Here is a 19118-nt window from a genome sequence, read left to right as displayed (position 1 = left end):
CTCTCTAAATCTTCTTATTCTTCAATGGGTTGTTCAATCGCTCGATTAGAACGAGATACTGGCTTACGGCGAACCATTATATAGATGAGTTTAATCGTCGACTAAATTTTCACGAATCGACGATTAAATTTCGGCGATGATACGATGAAAAAAAAAAGGAGAAGGTGGGTTCGGCTGTGGAGGATGAGGAGGAAGAAGAAGGGGTTGAAACTGATTTTAGGTTTATGGTTATAGATTTTTGTATTAGGATTAGGGATAAATTAGTAGCAATTTAAAGGATTTAAGGACATATAGGTAATTGAACCACCCCATAGGGTACCCCTTATAAGGTCACCCAAGTTATGACTAGTTCTTTGTATTCCTTGAAAGTTTTTGGTATGCCCAATATCATGGTTCTAATTGATTGGTCACTCATGGCCCAAATGTTAAAATCCGCCTACTTCAAAGGGATGAGTAGACATTTCGATCATTCTCGAAACTGGAGATCCAAACTAATTCAACCAGTAGCAGCAGATGGTCATTTCCAAACCCACCACCTTGGGTTGGATGGCGAATTCAGCAGACAAATTCTATTAACACGTTTAAAATGACATTATGTTCTGCATTTTCACAAAAAGTTGGTGCATTCAAACTCATTATGCAGGCTCATGACATTTCAATACTTCAAGGGAAAGAAGAAGCTTAATACTTGATTTGTTAAGAAGCCCATTACACTTGGTTAGAGCCTGTTCCCCGAAGACGGCCAAGTCATGAAACATAGAATCAGAGTAGATGATCTCGGGTTGCCCTTTCTACTTTGATGATTATATAAAATGGATTATATAAAATGGCAGATAGAAGATTATATAAAATGGCAGTTCACATTTAAACTGATTTATTCCACTGAATTTTTTCAGCATATATAGTTACTTAAAATTCATGCGCATCAAAATAACAAAAACAAGATCTTGCAAAACATTAAGAAAAAGACCCAACAAGAAACTGCTTCTTGTGCATTGATGCAGGACAGATTCTATAATCATCGATCACTATTGACTGCCTTCCCCCAGTTCACATCTCCTTGCATCCGCATGAAGTCCATTGATTAAAAGCCGAACGCTCTCTTTGCCGCCAAGGATTTCATGGATTGTTTCGGAGTCCTTCAAAATAATCTTAGCGCCCATTGATTGTCTTTGTGGTGGTTTCGGGTCTTGCATATGGATTCTTTCTATGCAGTCCCCATGCATCCTGCAGCAGTAATAATTTCAAGTAAATCAAACTAATTAAATAACATCCATTTCAGGAAACGTGATACTTTCACCTTTTCATTTTTGACTGAAAAAGAGGTTAAATCAGAAAAGTGGAAGTTTCACTTTTTCAGAAACGGAGGAAGTTGTTAAATATACTCAACGTTGGATGTATAAAATGACACTTACACGACAAAATACTCTCGAACATGATCTTCAGTAGTTATTGGAAATTCTCTAGAGAATGTAACCAACATAGTTTGTTCACTCGGCGGAGTAATAACTCGTACTGCTTGTGGTTCCTCGACAGTAGGCAACGAAGAAGAGCCGCAAATTTCCTCAAATAATCTCTGGCTATGCACGGTAGTATCAGTAGCATTGTTCCTTGATTTCATCGCCTCTCTGAAGATGTCTTCAAACAACGCACCGCAAACATCTTTTACTATTTTCTGGACTTTGATATACGGAATTGTCCCATGTTCGAACAGATTTTTCAGAGGTATAAACCTCCGAGATCCGACAGCGTGAATCAATCTTAACGTTATCGGCATATCAATCAAAGAAGAAGGAGGTGGTGTTCTGGTAACGATATAATGCGCTAACGATTGTGCTTCCGACAAGGCTGAATCAAGAATATCACTTTGGTACGTCAGTAACGTAGAAATGACACTGGGATATCCCAGTTCTTCCATAAACAGCCATAATGCCATTATAGCCATACATGCAAGAGGTTCTTTACGCATGTCCATCGTTAGTCTCCGATACATCTGTCTTTCGACTCTGTGAGTTGATCGCAACTCTTCAATTGTCATCCGATTGCTGGAAGATGCCATGATAATTTGAGAAACGACAGAATATTGATCGAGGAGTGGATGAAAATGAGTTGGGATGGTGATTAATGGGTTACTGGTTTGAATTATTTATAGGGTTTTCAGGTGTCTTTTGGTGTTCAAAGTGTCTCCTACAAAGAGATGTGTCCTTTGGAGTTCCCGTCGTTTCAGTTACAACGGTTCATCTTATTTAGAAACGGTTGCTGTTGTTTCATTTGGCGCCAATAGTTGGAGGCTCTCCGTTCTAAATGACCATATTACCCTTATTAAAGTTATTGTTTCTCCCAGTTCATGTAAAATTCTTGGAGGTAGGAATGATACAATTCGTGCAATTTTGATCATGATTCAAGTATATCTTGGAAGATATTTCAATCCGGTCCTTACAAGTTATGGTACAAATTAAAATCCCCTTCGAGGCAGTTGCCCGTTGCAAGTGAGGAGGGATTGGAACCCTAGACATTCATAGAACCGCCAAGTGCCTGACCCACTAAACTGCAAGATACTTCTAGGGAACAAATAGAGGAGCAGGAAAGTTGCAAATGATCCTTCTCCCAAGGGGTGTCTTTTTTTTTCCTTATTGATGGCTCATAAGAAAAATATGTTAATCTTCTTCCTGTACATACTTGAAAATTTGGTAAAACATGATCTATTTCTTGTCTTCCAACATCATGATGCCGCATGCTGCCAACCCTAATGAATATGTATATAGTGCACGTACTGATCGATTGAAAACTAATGTTCTTTTATAAAACATGTTTGATCATGACAATTCATCAACATACGTAGTAGGTCCAAGAAACCTCATAATGAGACCATGAAACTATAAAATGCCGGACAATTCTACCGTTGTATGGTAATATCTACAGTCTACTATCTGATATGAAATTTACCAGATCGTTAATTTATGTATCGATAAAAAGAAAAGGGAACTTTTTTCATTTTGTTACTAATATAATTTGTCTCTATATATTATGGTCAAAAACCACAAAAGACAGTGTACTGCTAGTTATTGGAGTGGTAGTGTTTCCTGTTTTGGATTTGATGACTACATAAGAAGTTGTCGAAAGACAAAATCTGATTCCATAAAGAAAAAAGGGGTTTACAAATAAGAGAAAGAAAGTAGAGAATGAGACATTGAGACTGATGATCGAAGAGAGGAAGAAAAAGAAGAAAAACTGAATGATCTTAAAAAAGGTTTGGTGCATGTTTTTTTTTTGTTTAAAAGCATTACAAAGACATGTAAAGGCCAACAAAGGGTTTAATTACTTTTAAAAAAATTAGTTTTTGTAGTTGTATAATATTTTTGGATAGAATGAAAAGAAAGTAAAATTTTGAGCTTATATTAGAGACATGAACAAAAACTAAAGACAAGATCAATATCCCCCGCTTTTTCCCTTTCTTTCATGAAGCAATATATATATTGATCGTATCGAAAACCCCTCGTTAGTTTGCTTTTGTATTATATAACCCATCAACGATCAAATTACAATACTGATAAATTTTGAATTCAAATCATAGAGAGGCAAATTCTTTACCGATCAAAAAAAAAACAAAAGAGTTAGGCAAGGGGCTAACCTCCCCATAACCTGGACTAGATGGCAAAATATTCTTTCCGTTTTCTAACTTGGGTGCAACGCTAACCGAATAAAAATCAAATTATGTTTGATAATACGCAATGACATTACCATTTTACTAGAAAAACATCATTTTGCATAACAAATTTCCGAACATATGTATCTGTACTATTTATGAGTTTTTATTTCTAGCATAGCTTATCTAGCTAGAGGGAAAAAACAATCACAATCCCTAAAAAAAAGAAATGAAAAAATGAAACACAAATTTAGGAGCACTCATGAAATTGTGTGATATAGTGGAAATAAGGTTAAAAATTTCAAACCTTTATTGACCAAATTGTCAGCCACTCAAACGATGATGCATGAGTCTCTCTCAATCTCTTTCCGAATAGATCATATCTGTTAGTGCTTCTGTAGAGTCATGATATATAGCTATTCAGGTTCAGGAGTAGTAGTAGTATTTTGAATTTTATCATCCACGTCCACCATTAGTCCAATTTGCAATCAATTAACAAAGTATATACACACACCAAGAGTCCTATAGCTGAGCTTGACCACTTGAGTCAAATCCAGCCCGCCATCCCCATCTATTCTCTATTCCACATTATTCTCATCTTTCAACACCATCAAAGGATGCTTAAGAAAAATCAAAGCAACAAACGGGAAAGGGTGGAAACGGGAGAATAGTAAGTTTTTGACGCCTAAAAATATCAATCCAACTTAATTCAGAACCAAAAAGCTAAACTCTAAAACTTGTTTAATGATGTGGTCTAGTGTTTCTTTACGAATTGTACAAATATAATTTTTGGCATTGATGTTTTTGATAAATTTATCGAGGGTTACCAAATTTCACGTGGATTATAAATTTAATGGACCCAGTAGCGAAGGTTGTTTTAATGTAGGTGGAAATTGGTAACTTCCTGTAACATTCATGTTAATTAACCACTCTGCTGGAAAAATTCTTCTTATGCAAAATTTACATCAGAGCAGCCAGCATGGTTATCGACTGACAACAAATTCTCTAGTAGGTATTTAATACAATCAAGGCTATAGCAGCCAGCCAAACAAGGTAGTACATATCTAATGACCACAAGAATAGCTGGCTAGCTAAAACAAACCTAATACCACTCACTAGAGCTAAGAGTTTCTAGAGTACTTCTCTTCTAAGTCATCAAATGAGTTAGAATACTCTTGCACTATACATTTAATACAATATACTAGCCAATACACTATCATTTTTCTAGGTTGGCAATTTATTCTCTTCACACAACCTTTGACATATATTGCCACTAAGATTTTGTAAGATATCGGTGATGATGATACACAAAAATATAATATTCTTCTACAATCTTGTTGATTTGAAAAAAATTGAAGATTGAAAAATGAAAACCCCCCAAAATTTCCTCTTCCATGCACCCTCCCACCCATTCACCACTTGACCCTACCATACTTGCTTTTGGTCGGCTCTTTGGCTCCTTCTTCCTCCTCTTCTTCTCTTTGCCTTTTTTCTCTCCTCCATTTCTATATCATATATATATATATACATAGATGTCCATGATAGCAAAAGGCACTCAGAAGTTCAATATGACCCCACACGTACAAAACCAGCTCAATTAGTTCCTTGGTGATCAATACACACACACATGAATGAAACTTCTCTGTTCATTCATCACTTCATTGTGGGAATATGATTTTCCCACATTCAAAAAAACAATACCCCCTTCCCTTACAAGTAAAAAAGAAAGAATTAAAAAATGGATCAAGTTATAGAGAAGAATCATGGTTGGGATCATGAAGGAAGACTAAAAGGACCAAACAAGTTTCTCTGGTCAGAAAAAGAGAACCCACTATGCATTTCTAAAATATGGCAACACAACAACAAGTCTAGTCTAGTAAAAACCACAAACCACATCTGATAGAGGGTTTCATCCATACACACATGCTGCTCACAAGTCATAACCCACTACCTACAATTGCACTCAAAGAATATTTATATTACTATCTTATTCAATAGTTTAACATTATACTGTTTTTCAATATTAGGGTCAAAAAATTAATCTAAAAATAATTAGTATTATAATAAGATGAATTAGCAAGCCAAAACCAAACCATATGTGTATCTGTATGATCTTTCTCTTGATATATAGTGTAAAGCAAAGACAACACACCACACGACATAAAGACTAATCCCAAACAAAAACATTCTTTCATCACTCCGAAGACCAATTTCAACTTAGCTGATCAATTTTCTTTTCTTTTCATTCTTCTCTCTTATCTCACTATTTTCTTCTCTATACCTACAAGAAAGACATCATCAACACTCTTGAATTTTCTTCTTCTTCTTCTTCCTTCTTCCATGGATACAGCTCAGTGGCCACAGGTATTATATATCATCTGATCTGTGCAGTTCTTGATCCATTTTTTGAAGCTTTTTTACTTTCCTGTTGATGAGTTTGAATTAGGGTTTGAAGATCTCATGTTTTTTCCTGTGAATTGAGATATGTTTATACTTTTATGGACTAGATAGATATATATACCCCATCATCAACTGTTCTTCTTTTTCTTTCTTTCTCTTTTACTTTATCTCTGATTTTATGTTTGTTGTTTGTTAGAACTTCAAATTTTATTTTCATAGACTTAAATGGTTCTTGAAAGTACTTTGAGATCACTACCACCACTTTATCTTTATTTCTTTCTCTTTTACTACTTGTGTCATAATAAAGGTAAGAAAATTAGAAAGCTTTTCTTTGGTATTATTAGTATTATTTTTAGTTTTTTTTCTTTCATCACTTTTTCTTTTCATCTCTATATCTCTACCATGGTGGAAGTAGTAGTAGTATTTTCATTTGTCTGTTTGTATTCAAACTCATTCATCCATTCTTTTCCTTCTTCTTCTTCTTCTTCTTCTTCCTCCCTTTTGCTTTTCCTTTCTCTTTAGTGATGACTACATACCCTTTGTTTTGATCTTGAAAGTTGTAATAAACTTTCATTGAATTGTGTTTTGTTTGTTTGATTCACTTTTTTTTTGTTCTTTTTCTTTGTGTGTGTCAGGATGTTGGACTTGTGAAACCCATGGAGAATCAGATGGTGTCTAATGCATCAAACCCTAATATGAATAGTGGTGGTGCTAATAATACTGCTATGTTAGAGCAACAAAGAAGGGCTAGACCTCACAAAGAACAAGCCATAAACTGTCCAAGGTGTAATTCTACAAACACTAAATTTTGTTACTACAACAATTACAGTCTCACACAACCTAGGTATTTCTGCAAGACTTGTAGAAGGTATTGGACTGAAGGTGGTTCTTTAAGGAATGTTCCGGTAGGCGGCGGTTCGAGGAAAAACCGAAGATCTTCATCTTCTTCTTCTTCCATTACATCATCTGTTTCGGTTACCAAGAAACTACCTGATCTAACTCAACCTCCCATGATAAATATGTCATCAGCGAAGTCAGTATCTCACCAAAACCCTAAGATCCATGAAGGGCAAGATCTTAACTTAGCTTTCTCAACTAGTACAGATCATCATTACCATACCATGTCTGAATTTGCTCATGAATTACCCAATATGGATCAGACAAACAATAGTAACCATATTCCTACTTCATCAACTACTACCACTACTCATTTATCAGCTTTGGAATTTCTAAGGAATGGGATTAATTCAAAGGGTTATGGTTCATTTATGCCTATGGCTCCATCATCTGTCCAAGATACAAACACGGTTTACTCATCGCCGTCCGGTGCTTTTACATTACAAGATTATAAACCAACAACTCTCAATTTTGGTGTTGATGGTTATGGAAGTATTCAACAAGGTGTGCACCATCAAGAAAATTCCGGTAGACCATTGTTTCCTTTCGAGGATTTAAGGCAAGTGTCTAATACAAGTGAATTTGATCATCACCAAAACAATAGAGGAGCACAAGGTGATTCAAATGGGTATTGGAGTGGAATGTTAGGTGGTGGTTCATGGTAAAGGTAACAAAAAGAAAGAAAAAAAACAATGAAGAAGAATCTGGCATTACTTTTCATTCCTTCGTTATTTCAGGGTTATTTCAGGGTTTAGAGTTCAAGGCGCAGTCAAGGTCTTTTTCTTTTTTTCTTTTTTTGAGAGTGTGGATTATTACTTGGTTTGGAGTTGTTTAGAACTAACAGATGGCATCATACAATGGGGTTTTTCTTTTCTTCTCTTTTAGTTCCTTCTTCTTCACTCTTTCATAATAGTGAAGTTATGAAGCTCTTTTTAGGTCGGCTTCAAAAAGGGTGTCATTGTTTATTTCAAGTGTTTATGATGATGATGATGAGAATAATAATAGTATTATTATTAGAGAATGAAGAAGAGGTGATCATATCAGAAACTTCAATAACAAAGTAAGGAGCTACTAGCAGCTAGCTATTGAGATATCAACAAGTCCATGCAATTTGATGATGAAGAAGCCATAGTTATGCAATCAAGAAGGCTATGCTTTGGCATGCAAATTTAACTAGCTAGCTAGGGTTTTCATCAATCCAAGGTGTTTATATTTCTTGATCACTTCTTTGTTATTGATATGTACGTTTCTGATTTGCGAACTGAATCATATATTATTTAATTGGTAAATATATTTTACTTTCCAAGTAAATTGTTGTTGTAAAAAGTATTACCAAGCCTAGCTAGCAAGATCTTTGTTGTCTGATTTGCAGTAAATTTTTTATATTAAATTGGGATTAAGGGGATTGGTGTAATCAAAAAGTGGGTTAATTTAAGAGGGTTGAATGATGATGCCTGGCTCTCAGATTTACACACACACACTGAGAGAGAAGACACAGTAATAAAAACAAGTCTGTATTGTCAGGGTCTCATCACCACCATACGAGATTCTTTTATTCAAGCCATGTGGTCAGGACAGCTGCAACAACATATAAAAGCAAAACAGCATTGAGTCTAGCTCTATACATGAAATGAAATTTTGTGTCTAATATTATACAACAATTTGTACTGCAATTCTATCTTTACATCTCATTCATATGGTAGCACAATCAATCAATGGTATCCCACTACGAAATGTATATATATTTTTATATATGACAAGTGACATCTCTGTACCTCCACTTCAGTCTCTAAACAAGAAAACCAAGCAAGCAACCTAAATTTTCATTTTAACCGGTAGATGGATAAGAACCATTCGGTTTGAAATTCAGTTCCGGGATATTAATAATTCTCCATTTCTAGTTTAGAGACATTTATAACCAAGAAAACCAAACAAGCAATCTATTTATATTTATATCAGTTAGTTTCGAATTCAGACTATGGATATCAATCCCGTTTGAAATTGTGCTGGCTAATACTATCTTAAGAAATGAATGGATCAACTATGTTTTGTTTTTTGTGGTTTAAATTTTGAAAACATTTACTATGCACACTAGTGATTACTTATTAAAGACTATCACCTGCCTCAACTAAAAGCTCACCTAATGATTTCCATATCCACTCTTTCTCTTTCTCTAGAGCCAACACATTTTCCCTATTTTCATGTACTATTATTGTTTCCATTCATATCTTTTTCTCAATTAGGGTTTTAACACACCCTAGCAGACCTGACAAACCTACCACTCTTTGGGGCTCACTAGGACCCATAAAACATTCCCTTAGGTAAGTGTGCTCTGCCTCTGCAGCTACAACTAGAGAGTAGAGGAGGAGAAAGAAGAGAATAATCTTCCCCACTTGACACAAAATCCATTTGCCATCCAAGAAAAAAAAAGTCATCTTCTATCTTACTATAATAATATAGTAGTAGTAGAAATTGATAATGATCTTTCTCTAAAAAATAAAAAAAAATAAAAAAAACTTTATTGCTCCTTACTGTTTAGCACTTAATTGGGTGTAATAAGTTGTGCCAATATAGGGTTTTATGATCTAGAACATGGTTATGTTAAGATTGGTTAAGGAGATAATGTAGACCTTAATTACGTTTTGTCATAATAATGGGTTCCACCATTGATGAGCACTCAACAGCTCTCTGATCAAGTTATAAAATCTCCACATTATGCCAACTGCTCTAATTAGTGTGTAGATGAAGTGCTGAAATGTGTAGTTAATCTACGACATCTACCGTAAATCCTAGTTAGGGGTTTTTGTATATAATACTAGCAACTTGAAAGTACAAACTATATACAAGATGGTATTATAATCACAGCAAATAACCCACTAATTGTCAAGATAACCCACAAGTAGTCATGATGATGTAAACATATAAACAAGTAATTGAGATCAGAAACGATAAGATCTAAAGCGCAATAATCAAACCTTCGATGCCAGAGCGATCAGATTCCTTTGGTTTCTCCTGGGAGACTGAGATATGACACACTTGCGACGCGTAATTAAACATTAAAAAAGGAAAAGCGAAACATCGGCACATTATATAAAAAAAGATCGTCGATAATGAGGAAATCAAGGTAAATCAATTAGCCTCAGATGATGTACAAAGTATGATCAAATTAGGGAACCTTTTGACGATTCCATCTTATCGTAAACTAAAACAAAGTACAATACAGTTCTGAACATGTGAACAATACATTCATTCTACTTTTAAATAGATATACAACTTACTAGGGCACCATCTCTACTCTAGTTATAAAATGATAAAATTCAAAAGCAACCAATCTTAATAGAATGATCTGCTCTTACATAAACATAGGCAAGAACTAGCTTGGCAGGGAATTTTAGGGTTCTAAAGGACATGAACCATGACCCTATAAACATTGTTATCTGTTTTGTCTCATTGATCTAGCAAGCTTGTCTTTACCATCCCATGATGTAGCTTGGATGTATTAGGGAACACGAGAGCAATCTGTACACAGGATTCAAGACCTAGGAACTAGAGTTTGAAATCTAACAACAATACAATTATGTCGACGTTGATGACTTCAAGCTCAAACAGTGAAATGGGTAATAACAGGTAATCATTCTGATCGCCTTAACTAACAATATGTAAACACATGCACACACTTCTGCAGTTAATACGGCCAGGGCTATATGATGGACAACCTAGTCACAGAAGTAATTAGATACTAATTGGGCATGAAAATTGAAGGCAGAATAACTAACCTCTGGTCCTGCAAGTTCAGTGAACAACACAATTAGGTGCCACATTACCCTTCACATGGGGAGAGCAAACCAAGAGTGTCACTAGAAAGAATCATTGTACTTTGGTACTAGGTCCACGGTCCACGGTCCACCACTCTGACATGAGACAAGAATGTGTTCCAGCTGGGAAACCTAATTTAACTATAGCCATTAATACGCAAAGGAGATCCTAAAATTCAGGCACATATGAAAACTAGTTGAAGTCTGTCGCCTATATATAATGATAATGATTATAACAGCATAATATCCTTCTTTTTCTTTTTACAGTAATAAGGAAGATTTTTATCATACAACTATTTTCGCATATATCTGACATCATGATCATGTAAAAGATTAAGAAAGAAAAACAAAACAAATGGAGTCCCGAGAAAGGGGAAAAAGAACCCTGATTAACAAATAACGTAAGCACCCTTTCCAGTTCCGACTGCTGTACAAGGGATATATAACCATAGAGAAAGAACAAAAGGAAAAGGAAAACGGGTCGAAATGACTTTTACAGATAGAAAACCGAAAAGCATCTATAGGGCTTACTGCTTATACAACGTGCTTCATCTCTCACTGTTCTGCATTAATTCCAAAGATACGGACTTTGTGCATGTTCGGAAATTTGGCAACTACCAATACAAACACCGCCAAAGTGTTGAGGAAGAGCATTGGATTTTGATAATCAGTAGTGTGTGAAGCTATCAAATACCTGCCCCATGAAAACACAAAAATTGGATAAGATATTGATTCAGCTTGCTCTCCTAAAACAGATTTTAAAGAAAGTAAACATGTTTATAACACAAAGAAAACAAGTGCTAGATGCATACAGAGGGATATTTACACATGAGGTGGAGTTTTGAACTCAAGACGTCCAACCCCACTATGGAGGAAACAATTCATAGGAAATGCAAAAACCCACATGCAACAGACATCAGACTTGATTCAACCACAAAATTTTGGTGACCATAACAATGAGTCAATCTAATATGTGCCCGACATAGCCAGCCTACTCCACCTATCTCTATTCTCTTCTTTACCCAACTGCACCCCCAATCCCTAACCCCCAAGCTAAACGTTTCACACCCTGTTCATTAAATCCTACAGCTGCCAGAAAAAAGAAATGTATTTCAAAACATACAGAGGGATTTTTACACATGGGGTGGACTTTTGAACTCAACTACTCAAGACATCCATCCCCATGATGGAGGAATTCAGGAAACAATGTGATTTTGAAGATGCTACGCAAGCAATTTTAGTTTTTTGATCATTTCGCACACTAACTTTGATAAAGAATGTTTTGGCAAATCAGAATTATAAACGAAGCACTTTATACATCATAAATATGGTAACTGTTTGCCAATGTATCAATTTAGCACCTTTATACCAATTTCCCGATATTTCCTTGCAACCATACTTAAGGAAGCAAGGGGCTATCTGGTGCACAGCAAGTAATCTTAGATGAGGTTAGCTAATCCAGAATAACGTATAGGTTTTTCAGCTCTCAATAAGAACAACTTCAAAGTTTTCATGATGAAGTGTTTTACCCAACAAAATTATCTTATTGAGGAAACTTCAATGCTTTAAAAAAGTCTCAGACACAGTGCAGGTATATTTAAATAAAGAAACAGAACAGGAACAGAGAGAAAGAAAACTAAAAATGTTATTTTCTCAGTGGTGTCTACACGGGAGTCACCAAAGAAATGCAAAGCCCTGATGCAACAGACATCAGACTCCCAAAGGAAACTCGAGAGTCAAAAGCAAGTATTCTCGGTTCAATTGCAGGATTTTCGTGACCAAAACAACGATTCAATCTATATGCATTCCTGGAACAGATAGCCTACTCCATCTATTATCTTTGTTTACCCAACCGCACCCCCAATTACTAATTTTCTATGCTAAACATTTCATATGTGTTAACTAAATCCCACATCTACCAGAAACAAAAGGTATTTCTAAACATACAAATATGCCAAGAGTTTTTGACGTGCATTTAGTAGCAGTTTATCAATGAAACAGGATATACAAACTTAGAAACTAATTTGCACAATCAAAATTTTGGTTGAAAGTATAATTTATAAAAAGAGGTTACTCACAAGACGACAGGTACACAAGTGAGAAACTTTCTATTACGCGTAAGCTGCTTGCCATTATCAATCTGCTCCCACCAAGTCAATCCATTATAGATACCTTGATCTTCAGCAAATGGTGTTCCTTTCTTCCAGTGGAAGAACTGATATGTTATCTATTTAACATTTGAAAATCATTAGCCTCCACGATTACAACTCTATCAACATGAATAGTTCAAAAATGTCCTTCAATCAATATCAATGCAAGTGAAATGGCTAGAACAAACACAACTAATGACACCAATCTAAGTGAAGACATCATCAATCTAATACATCTAAGCAACAACAGTTCCATAAGTTCAAGGATGGAGAAACCATATTACCTTACTCAACTTTACCAGTGAAATCAAGGAGAGCAAGGTTTTTCCTACAAAGTTCACACCCATTGGATTTAACATTCGTTTGCTCATTGATTTATTTTAGGTTACTGTTCAACTCAAATGATAAATTCTTGGATTCAATCGACATGATCCTAGGTCTCAGATAAACGGGCATACTCACTTTCAATTCTCTATATTTCGACTAGAATTCAAGTGTCCTCTAGTAACCTAAGCTAAGAATAAACCCCCAAAACAGTGTAAGGTCAAGGACGGAGACACCATCAATCCACGCAACAACAGTTCCATAAGGTCAAGGATGGAGAGACCCTAAAATCTTACTCAAACCTTAGCAGTGTAATCGAGTATAGCATGGTTTTCCTACATAGTTCACACCGATTGGATCTAGAATTCATTTGCTCATTGATTTACATGACATTAGGTTACTGTTCAGCTCATACTCTCCCCTTTTCAAATGGTAAATTCTTTGATTTAATCGACCTGATCCTAATCCTAAAGGGCATACTCAATTTCAATTCTCTATCGTTCTACAAGAATTCAAGCGTCTCCAATAACCTAGCTAGAATAACCCCCTAAAAACAGACCCATACCCCTAAAACGAAGAATTTTCACAAATTAAGCAAAACCCAAACCAAATCAACTAATTGAAAAAAAACCCAGACAATCAATTCACAAAATAATCAATCAAATTAACCTAAATTTTCAACAAAACCCTAAAATTTGAATCAAAAACAGAGGAAACATAGTAAGAGTACTTACCACGAAATGAGCGAGATTGACAATAGTCCAAGCCATGCCAGGATTACAACCAAAAACAGATAAAACCATAAGCCATGCGAAGAAGACAATCAAGATGTATGTTGTCCATACACCTGGATACATAAACCATTCTGTGTTCTTGTTTAGATCTGGTGGTGGTACTGTTTCTACATATAATTTCCCCATTCTTCTTCTCTTCCTCCTATAATCTTCTTCTTCTTGATTTCTTCTTTCAGCAAAAGAGTTTGAATTCAATACACCATTTAAAGTAAAGATAAAGAAAAAAGAGAAAAAGGAGATGAGAGATCTAATCAAAAGAAAGAACCTCTGCTTTCTCTTTCTCTGTAGTTGCAGATATTTAATTAAAAAATTATTATTTTAATTACTTTTATTTAATTTTGTTTTCCTAAATTTTTACATCGTGTAAAGAGTAAAAGATAAAAAGGCATGGGCTTTGGCTAGGGGTAACTTTGGTGTGGTTTTGATTATTGTGAAAACTACAGGGAGACCCATTCTTACACATTTTCCTACTGTGAAACCCATCCTCACAAAATCTCACGGGCGCCCCCAAAAGCATCCAACAAATTATTTGCAGGTCCAGAGTTTTCAAAATTCGTTTATTTTCTTTTTTATTTCCCAGTTTAGCCTCACTTTCAGTTTCAGTATATCCTGTTTATTTTCGAGAGATTGATTATCGAGAGAGATTACCGAGAGAGATTCAATTTACTCAGCAAAGCTTTAGCCTCACTTGTCCTTGATTACCGAGAGAGATTCAATTTACTCAGCAAAGCTTCAGGTTCGTTCGTTTTTATTTCAATCTTTGATTCTGATTTTTGTTTAATCTTGGTTCGATTCTATGTTTTAGTTTCTGTAAGATTAGGATCTATTATTTTATGTTTTCGAAGCTTAATTTAGTTTTTCGAATTGTTTTTTAGATCTTTTAAGCCTGTTTTTGAATTTTTGTTTATTTTCTAGGTTTTGAATTTGTTAACATCAATGTAGATCTTTTCGATTAAATTTTTTTGTTTCGATTTCATGTTCCGATGTTGACATACCAATTTACTAGGTTTTGCTTCTGTTCTGTTGGATTTTTTATTTGATTTGTTTTTCCATTCTTATTTTTGATCTGTTATCTGTTATTGATTTTGATATCCTGTTGATTTCTCATCTGATTATGGTTAATGTAGATTGTTTGCTGTTGTTGATTTGATCTTTTAATTTTGAGTAAGAATTTTTGTGAAGCAATATGCAGGATAGATATGTTTGGTTTTTTCTCTTTTGTGTTTTGCAGGGTGAAAATGCCTGTTGGTAGTGCACTAGCTGTAATTCACTACTTCAGTGAATTCTTAACACATCCTGTTGATGTCAACACAACTTTGGAGTCTTTGAAGACAGCCGTTTGCCAGAACTGGACTCGTTTATTACCGCATCATGTCAGATTTTCCTTTAATGATGGAAGCAAGTTTGTGCGAGTTGATTCTGATATTCTGCTTCAATGTTTTGTATCTCGTTGCCACTGTAAAGGTCAGAAGAGCTTTGATTTAATTGTTGAAGTTGGCTGTAATTCTTCCAGAAGTCGTAGTAGAGCTTCAAGTAGTCGTGTAATAGAACCTGAACCCGAACAAGCTATGGTGAATTTCCTTGAAGATGGTTTTGTGCCTGTTAACAAGGTTCTTAGGACTGAAGGTTGGGATAAATTACTTGGTGAAGTTGGTAAAGTGTTTTTTGGAGGTGTAGTAGAGGTACGTATCGTAGTGAAGAAATACGAGTTAAAAGCTGGGCGTGTTCTTGTATATAAGAAGAATGAACCTAGCAGGTTCTATGCAAAATGCTCAAAAGAAAATTGCCCTTGGGAGTATAAGGTTTGTGCTGTTGATGTTGAAAACAGGATGCCTAAGGTTAAGAAATATGAGAGCAGCCATACCTGTGGTGTTGGAACTGAAAGGATTTTCCATAGGCTCAGTAGTAAATTTGTTTCTAGTATGATCAAGGATAAAATCCGAAGTGATCCGAGTTTCAAAGCATCTAATTTGGCAAAGTTTTTCAAAACTAGCTACGAGATCAATGTGAAATACTACCAAGCTTACAACGGAAGAGAGAAAGTGTATGAGGATATATTTGGTGATGAAGTCATGTCGTATTCGCATCTTTCATGGTATGTAGATTCCATTCGCAGCACAAATCCTGGGAGTTGGATTGATTTTCAAGTTCAAACGGATGAACATGAAGCGAACGAGGATAGTTCAGCTGAATTAGAAGATGAGGCACCTTCAAATAAGTTTGTGCGTCTTTTTATTGCTTTCGAGGCATGCATCCATGGATACTGTTACCTTCGCCCCATGGTTTATGTCGATGCTACCTTTCTTACAGGGACATATAGAGGATGCCTCATGGCTGCAACCGCTATCAATGCTGAAAATGATAATTTTTCTGATAATGCATCCTTTTTATATATGTGCATAATGTCTCATGCATTATTTATTTTTGCTTCATAATGTCTTATGCATTATTGTTTTCACTTTTTTGGTTATGCATCATTTCTGTTTTATATGCAAGACATTATACATTTTTCGTTTTAGGTGCATAATGTCTTATGCATTATGGTTTTCACTTATTGATTTTATGCATCCTTTTTTATGCACATGCATAATGTCTTATGCATCATTTAGTTTAGATGCATAAGACATTATGCATTATGTGTTTTCACTTTTCTGGTTATGCATCATTTCTGTTTTAGATGCATAATGTCTTATGCATTGTTTAGTTTAGATGCATAATGTCTTATGCATTATGGTTTTCACTTATTGATTTTATGCATCCTTTTTATGCACATGCATAATGTCTTATGCATCATTTAGTTTAGATGCATAAGACATTATGCATTATTTGTTTTCACTTTTCTGGTTATGCATCATTTCTGTTTTAGATGCATAATATCTTATGCATTGTTTAGTTTAGATGCATGAGCCATTATGCATTTTTTTAGTTGCACATACTTCATGTAGACGCTGGCTTGATTTTATATTTTTTTTCTGTGCAGGCTTCTTCCCACTAGCCATGGCCCTAGTACCTGGTGAAGATAATGATAACTGGGAATGGTTCATGAGGAATTTGAGTAATGTTCTTGATCATGATCAAAGGCCAATCACATTTTTATCTAATCGTGCAGAAGGATTAAAGAGAGCGATTCCATTTTACTTTCCTGGAGCCTTCCATAGTTTCTGCTATTATCATCTTAAGATGAACTTACCTATTAATGCATCTGACGAAAGGTATGGTGCAATTATTGATTCATTTCAAGCTGCTGCTTAGCTCTTAGTCGCGAAGGTTTCCAAACTGTCATCGCTACTATTAGGGGTCTTGGTTGTGGTTGGGTTGCCGACTATATTGAAGATATCCCTCCAGAGAAGTGGTCAAATGCCTTTTTCCAGGGTTGTACGTATGGTAGGACATCTTATACTATTGCTGAATCCTTCAATAGTTGGATGAAGATACACAAGAAGCTCCCTGCAAATGCTCTTCTGGATCAGATAAGGAAGGATGTGATGATTATGATGTCAGAAAGGCGGAATACGGGTAATAGTTTCATAACAATTCTCACACCGAAGAATGAAAATAAGATGAAGGCTCTTATTGATGGGTGTTTAACCTGGCTGGTTATACAGTCCGATACTCATGTTTATGAAGTGGAAGGAGGGGACAGTTCTCATAGTGTTAACCTTGTGGCAAGGACATGTACCTGTCAGAGGTGGCGCGTCTATGGGTTTCCATGTGTGCATGCTTTCACATCGATAACAATGTCTGGTTCTAATCCATATGATTTTGTTGAACCTTATTTCACTACTTCATACTTCAATAATGCCTACAATCATGCAATTCATCCTATTCCGAACTATAACATGCCTGAAGTTTATGAAGGTAATGATATTATCGATGTACCTGATGTTAGGAGGCCGCCAGGGAGACCACAAGCTAATAGGCATTTGAGCAGATATGAGAAGCCGCCCAGGAGAGATATTCGTTGTGGTAATTGTTTTGAGTTTGGTCATCATAACAAGCAAACATGTACTAATCCTACCTGTTACAAGAAGCCTCCGAAGCCGCCGAAGCAGCCTAAGGGAAGTTAAAGAAGAGCAATTATCTTGTTTGTTTCTTCAGACTATTACTTTTATGTTTGAACCTTATTCATTTTTCTTTCATTAGTTTCTGTATTAGTTTTTATGAACAAGTACTTTTTCTGTACTTAGTTTCTTTTTTGTATTGGCTTTATGAAAAATACTTTTTTTTTCACTGTGTGTTTTTCTGCTACTATCAGATAATGTTTTCATTTTTATTCTTAAATGCATAATGGATTATTCTTTAGTTTTTGATGATGCATAACTTGTTATGCATTAGTTTTTATGATGCATAACGTATTATGCTTTATTGTTTTGTAGATGTGTAATCTCTTATGCATTGTTTTTCGACGATGCACGATCTGTTATACATTTATTCTTTTAAAGATGGCGTCATAAAGACTCATGCAAATGTGGTTCCTTCATGCATCTTCATTTGCATAACAAGTCATGCACATTTATTTTATTAGGAATAACATGTTATTCAGGTTTATTTTGTTTCATTAGTTTCTGTATTAGTTTTTATGAACAAGTACTTTTTCTGTACTTAGTTTCTTTTTTGTATTGGTTTTATGAAAAATACTTTTTTTTTCACTGTGTGTTTTTCTGCTTCTATCAGATAATGTTTTCATTTTTATTCTTAAATGCATAATGGGTTATGCTTTAGTTTTTGATGATGCATAACTTGTTATGCATTAGTTTTTATGATGCATAACGTATTATGCGTTATTGTTTTGAAGATGCATAATCTCTTATGCATTGTTTTTCGACGATGCACGATCTGTTATGCATTTATTCTTTTAAAGATGGCGTCATAACGACTCATGCAAATGTGGTTCCTTCATGCATCTGCATCTGCATAACAAGTCATGCACATTTATTTTATTAGGAATAACATGTTATTCAGGTTTATTTTGTTGCATAACTTGTTATTTAGATGTTTATATGTAACCTGTTGTTCCTTCATTTTCCTTGTAAGATTTATATCATAGTACAGTTAAATGAAATAAGATTGCAGCAAATAGAAGCACTGAAAC

General features: G+C 35.1%; 3 protein-coding genes across 3 annotated transcripts; 1 reads left to right on the top strand and 2 right to left on the bottom strand.

The window, feature by feature from the left end:
- Window positions 1–863: 863 nt before the first annotated feature.
- On the bottom strand, window positions 864–2103 carry LOC113339378. The gene is made up of 2 exons (XM_026584664.1): window positions 1416–2103; window positions 864–1227 (listed from the first exon to the last, which is right to left on the bottom strand). Exons 1-2 carry the CDS (start codon window positions 2057–2059, stop codon window positions 1029–1031), a joined length of 843 nt encoding a protein of 280 aa, XP_026440449.1. The 5' UTR covers window positions 2060–2103; the 3' UTR covers window positions 864–1028.
- A 3635-nt stretch (window positions 2104–5738) lies between these two features.
- LOC113340072 (dof zinc finger protein DOF4.6-like) lies at window positions 5739–8254 on the top strand. The gene is made up of 2 exons (XM_026585292.1): window positions 5739–6010; window positions 6682–8254. Exons 1-2 carry the CDS (start codon window positions 5987–5989, stop codon window positions 7606–7608), a joined length of 951 nt encoding a protein of 316 aa, XP_026441077.1. The 5' UTR covers window positions 5739–5986; the 3' UTR covers window positions 7609–8254.
- A 2783-nt stretch (window positions 8255–11037) lies between these two features.
- LOC113340385 (ORM1-like protein 2) lies at window positions 11038–14320 on the bottom strand. Its single transcript, XM_026585587.1, has 3 exons — window positions 13967–14320; window positions 12837–12985; window positions 11038–11452 (listed from the first exon to the last, which is right to left on the bottom strand). Exons 1-3 carry the CDS (start codon window positions 14150–14152, stop codon window positions 11314–11316), a joined length of 474 nt encoding a protein of 157 aa, XP_026441372.1. The 5' UTR covers window positions 14153–14320; the 3' UTR covers window positions 11038–11313.
- Window positions 14321–19118: the final 4798 nt, after the last annotated feature.

The sequence above is a fragment of the Papaver somniferum genome, unplaced genomic scaffold (assembly GCF_003573695.1).
Source record: "Papaver somniferum cultivar HN1 unplaced genomic scaffold, ASM357369v1 unplaced-scaffold_21, whole genome shotgun sequence".
NCBI classification, from domain to species: domain Eukaryota; kingdom Viridiplantae; phylum Streptophyta; class Magnoliopsida; order Ranunculales; family Papaveraceae; genus Papaver; species Papaver somniferum.
The sequence above is the reverse complement of the archived record's forward strand: the minus strand, read 5'-3'. Positions and strand labels throughout refer to the sequence as shown.